Consider the following 13,390-nt stretch of genomic DNA (forward strand, 5'->3'; position numbering starts at 1 on the left):
TCTGTGTGCGTTGTTCACAAATGTTCGTTTGTGTGTTGCGTTTCACTTCTCCCAATCCCACGCTAGCTCTGAATAATCCACTGACCCCATCTCATCGCCTCCATATTCGACTTCTACCTGAGAAGCGACAGGAGATCCTCCACACTTTACCCTCCATGGTATTCGATCTGGCCGTTGATTAATATCAAGTGATTCCGCAGTCAATTTCACATATGAGCGGAATGTATCATTATATTGAGTGAGTGGCGGTATCCATGCCTTTTCATGCCTAGCAGCCCTCCTGATGACAAGGGGTGCTGCAAAATGTGCACTTTTGCATCTTCCAAGTGCTGCATTGGCTTGAATCTTTTCAAGGAGCATAGCTTCCAGTATCGTAGCTGCATCTGTGCCATCGGTCATGGCATGATATGCTGGAACCAGAAACTGGAATTCTGGTTGTATGTTTTGCAGTAGATCTGGTGGAAGCATCTACATGGAGAAATAAAGGGGGTGAGCGACATTTTCAGACATGACCTTGCTGACCATCTAAAAAAACTAAACGAATGGGAATGTCATATTACCAAGGCCGCGCATACTGCAGGTAACACCGGTTTGTTGTTCTCGTCTCTCCTAGGGGTGACGACCTTGGGTTCGGTTTTAGAGAGAATAGCGTCCAAAAGAAGTAGGATATCCTGCTTTGTCGGAGCACGATCCCATGGATATTCGAATCGGAAATCTGGATGCACACCTTCTAAAAATGTCTAGAGCAGAAACAAAAAGAATGTTCAGTGAATCGATAGTTACTGCAGAGGAAATACCCACAACGCCTTACGTCGATACACCACAAGATGCCCTCTATGAATCGGCGTGCTTTGGCGTGAGGATTGGAAAGATCTATGGCAGGCTGTATCCTGGCAGGCGGTTTTACTTTCGGAGCTGGCGTTGGTGTTTCATCCACCTCCTCTACAGCACATTCACTCGATTCCGACTCAGACGAGCTACAACTATCATCCTCGTCCTGCAAGTCGGTGGGAATCGGGCTGTCCTCTGCTCTATCCTGCCTGTCAAACCTCCTATCGGTTGCCGTTAAAGCGAGTACCTCCTTCAACAGAGCACAGTTGATTGACTCTTCATCAACATCGACAATATATCTGCTCGAGCTCATTTTCAATGCCTTTTGTTGAGCTACTCGATACCTTAACCATAACACGGAGATATTCGACCCACGACATTTCGGCAAGTAATCATTCCTATAATTGTTGAGCTGTGAGTCGTCGTAACAACAAAATGATGTATTGCCTAGATGCCACAAGCGTCGTTTGCTTAAGCATCAACTCACCCCGTCATCAACACCAAGAAGGACAAATCAATGGCGACACGACGTGCATCGAATTCAGGTCGTTCAGCCAAAAATCTAAGAAAGTTACTGGCTCTAAAAATATAGCCCTTGTCGAGGTTTACGAATGTTATGTCGTGGTTGTTGGAAACTACAGCTTGGAGTAGGATGTCTGTGTCGCTGCCTACTATAGCAAAACTTGTAGGCTCAGAAGATGCTGATCCTAGTCTTGCAATGTGCTGCAGTATTTTAATCTCCCCCTCTCCAGGCGAGGATGAAAAGTCAACAATGACGGAGACTGGGTCTGGATCCTTAACGACGAATTTTGCAGCGAATTCTAGTAGCTTGTCGTCCACACTAGACATATCAGGCGAATGCGTTCAGGTCTGACAGGCTTCGATGGCACTAGGTCAAGTCACTCACGAAAACATAACCTCACACCCTGGAGTTATCAGCCTCGTATCAAAACGCAGACGACCCTTCTTCTCCTTGGGGATACGATTGTTTGCGTACTAGTGCGTTAAGAACTTTGTGTTTAGTCGACTGGCTGTGTACCAAGAAGCGTTCGTTCCGTACTCGTCTCTTTTGTTGGGTAAATAGCTTTGCGAGTGCACTCGGGCCATCAACACATAAGGTCAGAGTTTCAATAGGCCGAGCGAAAGGCGCGATTGCTTCGGCAGTTCCGTGATATATGTTCCTCAGGAACTGTCGAGTAGAGTTGCTTCGTCTGCCATTCTGATGCATGATGGTATTCATGTCAATCAATACGTGATGAAACCATAGATCTCTATAATAATGATTGGATGTTAGAGATACTTTCATGTTTGCTTTCTTCATCGTTTAGATTGCTTGCAGCTGAGCTGACTGGGCCAACAACTTTGGAGAAAGTGAGGATATAGGCAACCAGAAGCGATTAAAGCTTACGAAGTGTGAATAGCTTCAAGACATCCTGGCATCTCTCGACGTATGAACTTTTCAAAGTGGGGAATGCCCATCTTTTGGTTATACCTGCGTGCGCTTGAATGCAAACAAAGCACGCAAACAAAATTAGCACATGTTTTTGATAACAGTAGCACTTAACAGGTTTCATTTATAGAATTTAGCAATTTAGCTTATTTAAAGGCGTCAGTGGTTGTTTACATAGTTTTTTCTTTGATGTTGAAATTTGAAATTTGATCTAATTATTTTTGGCTGCTGTTCCTACTTGATGCAGTGTAGCTCGTGTTTGAGCTTCTATTGGAGCTGCTATTGCTTGATCCCATATATGATGTGGTGGCACTTGTTGATCCAGTGCTGTTTGTTCCTGTGTAGCTACTAGTTGTGCTTCTTGACGCACTAGATCCAGTCAAAAGCGAGCTTGCGCGACTCGTAATACTTGAGGCATTGGTGCTCCCGGTGCTGGACACGGATGTTGAGGAGGCCGTTAAGCTGGTGGTTCGAGTATCCGGCAAGGTGGTGATAGTACTACGCGAGTCTCTGCCACTACTGGAAGTCGTTCTGTCACTACCAGATGCAGTGCTACTGGAGGCTGTACTACTACCATTGCTGGTACTATTCCTATCTTTACTGCTGTTCGTAGAGTCTGTGTTGGTGCTTGCTCGTGGACCTAAAAATGCAGTCAATCTGCTCCCAGTCGTGTTGATACTACTTGGAGGAGCAACTGCACTAGCGGGCCTGCTATCACTTTTTGCTGATGTTGGTGGCGTAGCATTCATCTTGCTGGTAATTGCAAATAGTTGTTCAGCAATGCCTTTGAATCCCGCTTCCATTGCATAGTCTGTAGCCGTTCTCCCAATACCATCTTTGAGTGATACATCCGCTCCAGCTTTGAGCAGACGATCCACAACAGCTTGATATCCGTGTCCGCAAGCCAACATTAGGGGTGTTCGTCCATCGTCATCTTTGAATAAGAAAATAGTAGGTAAAAAACCTAAAACATATAAGACAATCGCTCATTCCAAGCGTTCATTACCTTTCTCATTAGCATCAACACGTTGCCTCAAAATCAAATCCACTACATCCGTATGTCCAAACTGACACGCCAAATGCAAAGGCGTTTTGCCTCGCCCATGGTATGTAGCAGCTCGTAAAGTCACTATAGATATAGCGAGAATCGGACTAAAGTTGAGCAAGTATTTGACCACGTCCGTGTGACCAGTTCGAGCAGCAGCATGAAGACCACCTTCACCGTTCTTATTGACGTCCGTGACGACGAATGATTTGGCGACAGAAGATTGTTTCGGGATGGTGCTAACTATGGATTTAATTATCTCGAGATTGCCCGCCCTACAATTCAAAAAGTGTTGAGAGTCGATATACGGCAGTCACGTTTTCGAGATAATGTCCATTGCAGGCCACATTTTCGGTCATGGAGACAATGAATAGCAGGACTAAAGTACATACTGGCATGCTAGAATGAATGGCGAGTTTCCAGCATCATCAGCGATATGAGTTTTTGGATACTCCAATGTTCGTGCAATTTCTTTGAATTTGGCCAGATCTGCACCAGATGTTGCCAGTTCAAGGAGAGCGCTACAATCAATATTGAATTTAGCATCGACTGGCTTTCAAAAGTTAACAAAAAGGCGTGTTCGTCACGCCGTTTGTCCGACTAGAAATTTCAAGACTTGATTTCACCTCCTAGCTTTGCGGGCTGCAGACGCTTCCTGGGCAGAATGGATAACATTTGTAGTCGCGTATACAGCATAGCCTATAGCGACACTCCCAGCTGCAGCCACCGCTACTGTTGTCACGGTCATTTCGATAGGAAACATAAAATGGACGGCAATTTGCAGATCGGCAAACATTCAAATAGACTTCGACGCGCTCGTATGCGTCAAAACAAATGATTACACCAACGAACAACATATATATGCTAAAAATATAAAAAAAGATTGCTTTTTGCTATCTTGCTACAAAATCAAACCATCCTACGTTTATGCCTTATTGATCGATTCCCTTGAAGCACCCAATAAATTCCTGAAGAGGTTCTTTTTCGCTTTGGATGATTCCGATTGCGAAAACTTGCCAGTAATGTGAAGAGATCCAGATCCTTTGACGACTGGGAGCCAGAGATCAAACGCTTCGCCATGTTCGTGGACGAACTATGTTGTAAAAAACCAGTTAGGGATGCTGCTGCGTTTAAGTATGTACACTAGACACAATACGACATGCCAGAACCATTTCAAATACTCACACTCATAGCATCAATATCAACTTCACCCAAATCACCATCGCCTGAAAAGGTATTATGATCCTTCAAGACGAGCTTTAAAGATGATGGCGGAATCGCAATATCAAAAGTCTCGTTCGTCCATTTTGGAGTCAGAGTCTTCTTGATGACCGCTGTCTTTCCATGAGACTTTTCTTTTCCTTTATGGTCGACAGATAATATCTTCACGAAAGGATCACTTGTACCACCAGCATCCAGAGCATTCAAGTCTTTAGCTTCTACTATAGTCAGATGCAAGAGGAGGCCTATGAAGAAGAGAAAATGTTGAGACAAAGGACTTTCTTAAAAATACCACACTTACTTACCGTGATCGTGTGTCTCAACTGAAGCAATCGATCCCGGTCTTGATGCGGTATCCGAATCTTTCGGAACACTAAGACCACCCCATTCAACAGTTGTGTCACTATGAGTTGTGGACCCTCCGTCTTTGATGGATGCTGTTGAGGATTGTCGTTTTATGGAGCCAAAGCCATCTTTTATACCAACAGCATTCAATACATTTCCAAGACGTGATGGTTTAGGTGAAGTCTTTGGCGAGTTGCTGCTACTGCTATGAGCCGTAGCGTCATCACCACCATTCTCAGTTGCTTTTTCAGCGGCAGCTTCTGCTTGTGCTGCGACGCCTTTTTCTATTTCACGCTTTTGAGCCAGGTTTTTCAACATGTTGGGATCAATCTGACTTTGAGAGGCAGCTGTATCTGCTCGTAGACCACCGACAGAAGTGACTTCATGAGTCAGTTTCTTGCCTACACCGGTCACTTCGGATAGCAAACCACGACCAAACTTGGCGAATGTTCCTTTCTCTTGTCCACCTTGGGTACGTTCTTTCTTGCTGTCCACTTGGACCTGAAGAGACGTCAGAAGTGTGAGAATTTTGGCAACGAACTAAAAAACGAGACCTGCAAACTCACCAGTTGAGGATCAAAGTACAATCTCAATTTGACCGATCCAGAAACAGCTTGAGACAAGGTGAAGGCCTTCTCCAAGACTTGGCCTGGAGTAAGCTTGGAGAGATCTACATCCACAACACCAAGCAATGCATCACCAGTAACATTATAATCATATATTCGGACCTGGAAGGTTGATCTTAATCGAGAGGGAATGGCTACTTGTACTGATTCATCGAAGACTGGATTTAATGTCTTTTTGTGAATCTTGGTCTTGTGAACCTTCTGATCATTCAACACGACCAATGCGTATGGATCAGAGAAGCCTGGAAAACGGAGTTAGTGACCGGGTCATCTATAACAGAAACAAAAGCTGTAGACAACAGACATGTATCTTTACAGCATTACCATTTGAATCGTGTGAGTGGAGGTCAGTTGCTGACAGAATATCCACGTAGAGCATACCCATCGCTAAAAGCGAAAAAATGGAATTATTAGAGTTGCATCAATGATAGTCGAAAGTTAGTCCATCCCAAACGCCCATACAAATCAACAAACACTCACTATTGGATCGTTCAGCTTCATCCAATTCAACATTCACAGGCACAAATCCAGCGTCAATCATCATTTGACCAGCGACTCCAACTATGGCACCAGAGATTGGGTTTGGTATAAAGTCAGCCATCATAAGCCAATAATCTTCTCGTCCAATTATATCAACAGCATTGCCAGTCCATGAGCAAATGATGGGATCCTTTTCAGTCTTTTTGGCTTTTTCACCAAGTGCATCTTTGAGACGCATAGTGATGGCAGTGGTGGTTAAATCCTTGATGAAAATATCACAAGCTTCTTCGAATATGGGTGCGGATGTTTTGGGATGAGCTCGAGTGGAAAATGCTACTTCTTCATCGTTCAAGACTACTTCGACATAAGGTGATGACCTACGGATATCGTTGGCATGTAATAGTTTCAACCTTAAAATCCCAACGCTGTGACGCTCGATAATCTTGGCAGCATGAGCTTCAGCTTCAGCTCGAAGTTTCTCCTTTTCTTGCCAAGCAGCTCGTTCTTCTTCGACTTCCTTCTTCCAGGCAGCTCGACGGAGTCGTTGTGCATCTTCTGTTTCTCCTTGGTTAATTTCAAAGGGACGCTCTTCATAGGCAGTCAGAGCTTCTCTATCTCCAGCTTGCACACTGTTGCCAGCTGACGTCGGATAGTAGACTACTTCAAAGTGCACATGTCCCTTTTGTTTGACCTTTTCCTCACCACCATCATAGTCATATGCATAAGCGTCTCCACTGTGACGAGAACCAGACGATATACGACTAGGTTCAGCAGGCGCCAGGCCGTTTTCTGCTGCTGTAACAGGAGCAATAACATTCTGATTATTGTCCTGAACAACAACAGGCCTCTTTCTGCCTCCGATGAGTTTGTTTGCTGCGCCTCCAAGAGACCTTCCAGCTGATCCAACTACAGAGCCTACACCTCCGATCACAGATCCTCCTACACCTATCACAGCAGAGCCTGAAGCGCCTACTACATTTACAACACCTAGAGAGTTTTGTAAGGGAGGAATGAAGAAGGAAATTGTGAATAAAAAATAAACCAAATGTTCGGATACCCACCGCCACCAACTGCCATAGCACCAGCCCCTACAGCATTGACGACACCGGTAGCTTTACGCAAGTACACAGGAGCCCAAACGTCAGCTTCCAGTGCGGAATCACTAGTTATCTCGAGACCATCAGCTTTAAAGCGTTCCATCTTACGATCAATCTTCTTTACAGATGGTGCACTAGGTGGCAATGCAGCAGTAATTGATGTTGTTGATCCATCACTGTGTGTAGTCGTTGTAACGGTTGTTACTGGTGTGGTGTGGTTGGGTTGTTCACCATTCGTAGTAGGTGTAGGACCGTGTGTAGATTCGACTTGGACGGAAGGTGCTGCTGGTATTGAAGCTAAAGAAGCTGATGTAGCTGTTGGGTTGATTTCCTGGTTGCAAACGATGAAGTGAGTTTTTACTCTCCAAACTTTTCAACAAATACAAATTCTTACTGGGAATTTGATCAGATCAATCAATTTGAAATCAACACCACCCAAGCTTCGATCTTTGGTCATTCGATTATAATCCCAAAGCTCAATATTGAGTTGTTCTCGACGAGAGTAGCAGATACCATAAAAGATTTCATTCCAAGTTGGATTGAGAGTATTATCCTTAACGTGGGTCTGACCAATGGATCGACTGCCCAATTGAACTTTGGCATAAGGATCTGACTTGTCTATCATAAACAGATCTCTCGACATTAGCATCAGCATGGCTAAAACATGTAGAAATCCGCAAAAACATACTGCCAAGTTGCTCAACATTCAAAAGTCCACGAGCTTCTTTAATCTTGAACCTGACGATACCAATGGGTTCCTTGGTAGCCAGTTTAGATTTGCCACCTTTAGCATCAATAGGCACAGGTGTGAACTTCAAAGACAATCGAATACGTGCTCCAGATCCAGTCATCCTAAACCAATCATCCTCTGGATGTTCCTATAAAAAAGTCGGCGGTTCAGCAATTTATTGATCAAGACTGCTTGATACCAAAGTAATTCAATGAGCTTACTTGAAGACGCTTCATATCATTGGGGACGTTGAGAGTCAATGATCCCAAAATAGGGCCGGCAGCATCCTTCAAATCCAATCGAAGGGCAAGTTTCTTGACATCCAATGTAAACAAGGACAGTTTCGCATCCCATACTGGTGTGGCTGTTCCCTTCTTATTAGGAGTCTGGAAGACGTCAGAATTATCGGCAAAGACCTGAACATACGATGTGTATCGTTGCGATCCCAAGTCTTTGGCTTGGTGAATGGAGAGTTGGACGACACCAGATACAACATCTTTAGGAGAATTGGTGAAGACAAGTGGAGGTTCTGGCACTGGATGCCAAGACATTTCCATTCGGACTTCTCCTTTCGTTTTACCACGATGCTCTTTGTCATCTCCGTCATATAATTTGAGCCAGACGTCTGATAAATCGATATAAGGCGAGCCCCAAAGATTCATGAGCTCTTCTCGTTCTTCAGCATCAAGAGCTGGCATTGAAAACATCTTTAGTTTTTTTGGTACTACTACGGTTGCATCAGCGGCTTTTGGTGGAGCTGCAGCTCCCTTGCTACCATCTGCTCCGTCAACTGGTGCGTCATCCAAGATACGCAACCAACGTCGTAATTGAACTTCTCGAGTATATCCAATTGATCGATCTTTACCGAGATTGTTCCAATCCAAAACTTGGATACGAACTTGGTCCCCTTCACCTTCAGTTGAATCAAGAATGGAGCGTGGAATGACAATATATAACGTTTCGTTCCATAGTGGATCCAGACTAAGATGAAAAACAGATTGTACTGTAAGCAAAAAAATCCCAAGAGAAACTAAGAACCACATACGTTTGTGGAATAGTCTTGGTTCTGGCAGTCATAACTCTGTTTCCACCAAGTAATATACAGGCATAAGGATCAGAGAGACCGATTGTTTGCACATTCTTGAGACCACGTCCTTCAGAAATGCGAACTCTCAAGATACCAGCAGGAATACCTATTGTTTCAGAGTGTTTTAGACCCTGTTCAACTTGTTTTTCGAGAAGAGTTTTCTTTCTTTTACTTACTACTGGATTCATCAAGAGAATTCAACAAGTCTTCCACATCAATTGTAATTCGATTTGGTTCAACCATTATTGCAGTGAGTTGACTGTCAATGATATCGTTGATGAAGTTGTTGAGACCAGGCAACTACAACGGGAAAAAAAGGTCACGTTTAAAGCGCAAACAGGATTCCTTACATCCATCAATCATAAACAGGATTCCTTACATCCATCATATCCAAACCCTTGAGAGGTCGCAATATAAATCCAATATGGGGCTTGACCATGAAACTGGCTTCAAATCGTTTGACATGAGGGAAGGCTGTCATCAACTTCAATTCAATACGCAACTAGGTGAAAAAAAGGGATTGGGATGCTGCTATGAGACAAGGTGTTTTAACTTTTTACGAGATAAGCATACCCTTCCAGTAAGCTCCATCTCTGAGACCAACACTGGAATTGGAATACTAGCAACACCTTTACCAATCTTGGCAACCAATTCGATGTTTGAGTTGCGGAAGTCGGCGCTAGCTTCTATTTGAGGATTGTCCAATGGAACAAATGCCAAGTCCCAATCCATTCGCTATAACCAAGAAAAAAAGTTGATCTTCAATGCTGTAATGTGAGGAGATGAAACACGCCAAAGCACAAAGCACATACCACTACATCGTTTTCCATGGCTGTATATGAAGTGACTCCTTCCATTCGTGGCGCAGCTGAACCAAGAGTGAACTTGGCCAACTTCAAGTCATCCAAGAAGCCAGGCTTGTTGGCATCCAAAATCTCATTGACAATACCAATGACAGTATCTGATAATACGGGCTCATAGATAAGCCAGAACTTTTGCAAAAAGAGATTCATCCATTCCAAAGTTTCAGACGATTGTTCAATCTATTTTTTTCAGGGGACCAATTTTTTTAGAATCCAGGCAAAAATAAGAAAACAAACTCAGTATACCCTTTTCATGGCCTGCTCTCGTGATAACTGTGCTCGCACTTTGTTTCTGAGTCGCCCCAGATTCCGTCGATAAGCACCACTGACAAATACAATCACAATAACAACCCATCCGAAGCTAAGCCTCCATCGTCCTAGAATATACGACACGACAACACCAGTACCAAAGTAGGCAGCAATTTTCAGTGCTTCCCAATATACCAGTGTTTCAATGATTGGTTTGAATTCATCAACGCGCTGCTGGATCATTTCCATTTGGGAGCTTATTATCCTGAATGGAGCAGGCAAGTCTTTATCACTATCAAATACGTAGCCAGTTGGCTTGATTGTGTCGACTTTGCCTCCTGCAGTAAGACTCTTGGGAGGAGGTGGTAAACTACCACTTGCAGTCATTGGCGGTGTTGTGTGGACAGGCGATGAGCGACCATCAGTCAATCCTTTTTCATATGCAGCTTTGGCATCTAATCATAGGTGATACATTTTTTAGAATGCACGTATGCAATGACTTATTTATACAGAAAATAGACAATACACAATACTCTAAACTGTGCCGCACAAGCTTGCGGCACAAGAGTCTCTGTCTCTTTATACTAACGAACGCACCTGAAAGTGTAAATGAATTTGAAAGCAGCACCCCATTCAGTCCACTAGAGACGATCGGATCAACAGCTACAACAGATGTAGTCTTGACACTGACCGGCAGAGCTGGCGCATCTACTTTGGGCACTGGTTCTACTGTTGGTGGAAGGGGATTCGGCGAAGGAGGTGTTAAAGTTACAGGAGGTGTGGGGACTGCAGCTGGAGCTTGTGCGTTCGTTCCTCCACGTTGAAGCACACGAGGTCGATTACTATTTGGTACTGCTACAGGTGCTGGCGGAGACGAGGAGGAGAGTTGTTGCGGCGGAAGGTTAGGAGGGCTGTTAGGAGGTGTTACTTTCCTAGGGGGTGTTCGAGGTCCGTCTTTTTCACTACGTGGTGCGACTCCGGCTGGCGTCATAGCTTCATTCATAGCCTTTTTTCCAACTGTATTAAATAGTGATTCGATCAGAGCTTCGTAAACGCGAAACGACTTGGCACGAAGTTTAATCAAATTACCATCGCCCAAGACCTCAGCTACTTGACGGAACGTAGGACCTTCAGTCATCTTGTTCTTTTCAAGAGCAACTCGAGCTACAAGTAAAGGCAAATCAGTGGTATAAACAAAATCGCGTTGTTTTTGAAGCTTCCAGTCAAAATACCTTCGTTGATGACATCTTCCGCTATATCCGTCACATCCGTTTTCCTTGGGCCAACAGGAGAAGTCTTTCCACTTGCAGGAGAGTTTTTTCCACTTGACATTGCTGGATATTCGATTTGGGCTTGATGTTTGGAATATTAGCAAAGTTGACTCAAATCCTGTTCAGCACGGTGAGAGATCAACGGCCTAGAGGCAGCTAGTTAGAATCCGCGAAATCCGTTAATCTTACAAGAAATTGTTTGGTTTGCTGGTTTGTGGCGAAGGTTTGTGACAACTTACACTTTGTTCAGCGATGCACGCGGTGGAAACTCGCCTTGTGAAGGACCGTATTGAAATCGTTTCACTAAAATCTAATACTTTGAACGTTTTCGTCTTGACTCTTCCTCGTGAAGCCCAAAAGTGTTCAAGTGTTTTGAAACCAGCTATTTCAATCCGAACGGTGTTTTTGTTCAAGTTTAACGGTGGGTTAGAGCAAGCACATCTCGAATGGTAGCTCTAGCGGGCGCGCTTATATTGTCTTCACTGCATTCACTTTTCGACCGATTTTTGTTCCGTTGTCTCTGGTTCCAGCCTTCAACACGTGCTGAAACATCTGAAGATAGCTGTACAGCGTGAACCACGTGAATACACACGCTGTGAGAAATTTAAAATAGACGAATTCCTGACTTCCTAAATCATTGGTCCAAGAGTTGCAAAATCACAGCCAACACATTATTGGTCAAATGTGAATACTGTATTTATCTTATACAACCCATGGAAACGCGAGCTGGTTACGTGATTTTTACTCTGAAGGACTGAGTCAGACTGACGACTGACTCTTTTGTCGTTTGTGTTGTTGTTGATGGACTACAAGTCAAAAAACGATATTAGTTCCACGTCATACTTGTTATACTGGCTCGCTGATTTTAACTGAAATATACCATTGACATACCTGCAGGCATTTCCGCTATATCATTCTTTCGTTTTGAAGTGGCAGGCTCATGTGACCCTGGTGTACGATAACCAGTCTGCAGATGAGCAGGTGGTACTAGCCCATCTCGTTGTTCACCAAATCGTGCAGAATAGTCAGAGAATCTATTACTTGGTGGTGGCGGTGGCATAGCACGACTGCGTCCTGGTCCTGGCTGCTGTGGTGGTGGAGGCATTTGTCCATCACGTGGCGGCAACCTATGATTATTATCCCTTGGTGGCATGTTGTGATTCGGCAAATGATTGCCGTTACTAAGACCACCACCAATCATTCCAGTTGTGGAGGGATAAGGGATACCACTGCCCATTCCGCCTTCATCTGCCCAACTACGATCACTTGGATCCAGTGGCGTACGTCCTACATATCGTTCTGCGCCATATCGATGGTCTCCATAAGCTGGCATATCGGGCCCATATGGAGGCATTGGACGACCATATCCGTTCGAGCTCCCGTCAAATCCATCATAACCACCATACCTTGGCGGCGGTTCAAATCGTTTCGGGGGCATAGAGTACATGTTATTAATTGCTGGATCATATGGTGGTGGACGATTGATTCCATTGTACGAGTTGTTATAAGGTGGTTGATTTGAGTGGAGAGGTGGTGACATCTGACCACTATTATTACTACCGATACCATGTGGCCTTTGTTGAGGCACCCAAGAGGCATGCGGCAACGACGATAGTGGAGATGGTGCATATTGGCTTCCAGCAGATTGTCCTGCGGGTAATGGTTCTGAAGTTGAAGGTAATGGAGTTGGTAGTTTAGATATGGGTATCGGTGGTGGAGCTGTCGATAAACCTAATGATGTACCTGCTAGTGGTGGACTCGTGGTTGTCAAATCGATTGACTTGGTTTGTCGTGTCCTTTTGGTGGGTGATGATTTCTTTGTAAGAGGAGCAGCAGTATCATTATTGGTAATCTCAATGGTTGCCCTCTTAGTTGCTGGTGGAGCATTGTTGTGCTTTGCAGGTGCTCTTGACCCTGTCCTCATCCAATTGCCGACCTCCACTCGGAAGTCATCGAATTCTCGGTATATAGCGGCTTTGTATACTTCGACGTTCCGTACCATATCACTCAAAGTTGGTTCGTGACCTAAATTTACAGTAATCTTATCTACTCGTGTTTTGAGAATATCGACTTGAGTGTTGAGTGTTCCTATCAA

General features: G+C 44.2%; 1 protein-coding gene across 1 annotated transcript; it reads right to left on the minus strand.

Annotated features, from left to right (window-relative positions):
• Positions 1-4,251: 4,251 nt before the first annotated feature.
• SmJEL517_g05474 (uncharacterized protein) lies at positions 4,252-11,356 on the minus strand (the record flags this gene model as incomplete). The annotated part of the gene is made up of 19 exons (XM_031171400.1): positions 4,252-4,419; positions 4,512-4,792; positions 4,853-5,393; positions 5,459-5,760; positions 5,843-5,905; positions 5,999-6,985; positions 7,060-7,426; positions 7,490-7,713; positions 7,784-7,973; positions 8,047-8,806; positions 8,871-9,018; positions 9,089-9,212; positions 9,292-9,414; positions 9,486-9,647; positions 9,725-9,955; positions 10,022-10,479; positions 10,622-11,041; positions 11,114-11,188; positions 11,257-11,356. 19 exons carry the CDS (start codon positions 11,354-11,356, stop codon positions 4,252-4,254), a joined length of 5,724 nt encoding a protein of 1,907 aa, XP_031022633.1.
• Positions 11,357-13,390: the final 2,034 nt, after the last annotated feature.

This window comes from Synchytrium microbalum (genome assembly GCF_006535985.1).
Source record: "Synchytrium microbalum strain JEL517 chromosome Unknown SmJEL517_scf0050, whole genome shotgun sequence".
Lineage (NCBI taxonomy): Eukaryota > Fungi > Chytridiomycota > Chytridiomycetes > Synchytriales > Synchytriaceae > Synchytrium > Synchytrium microbalum.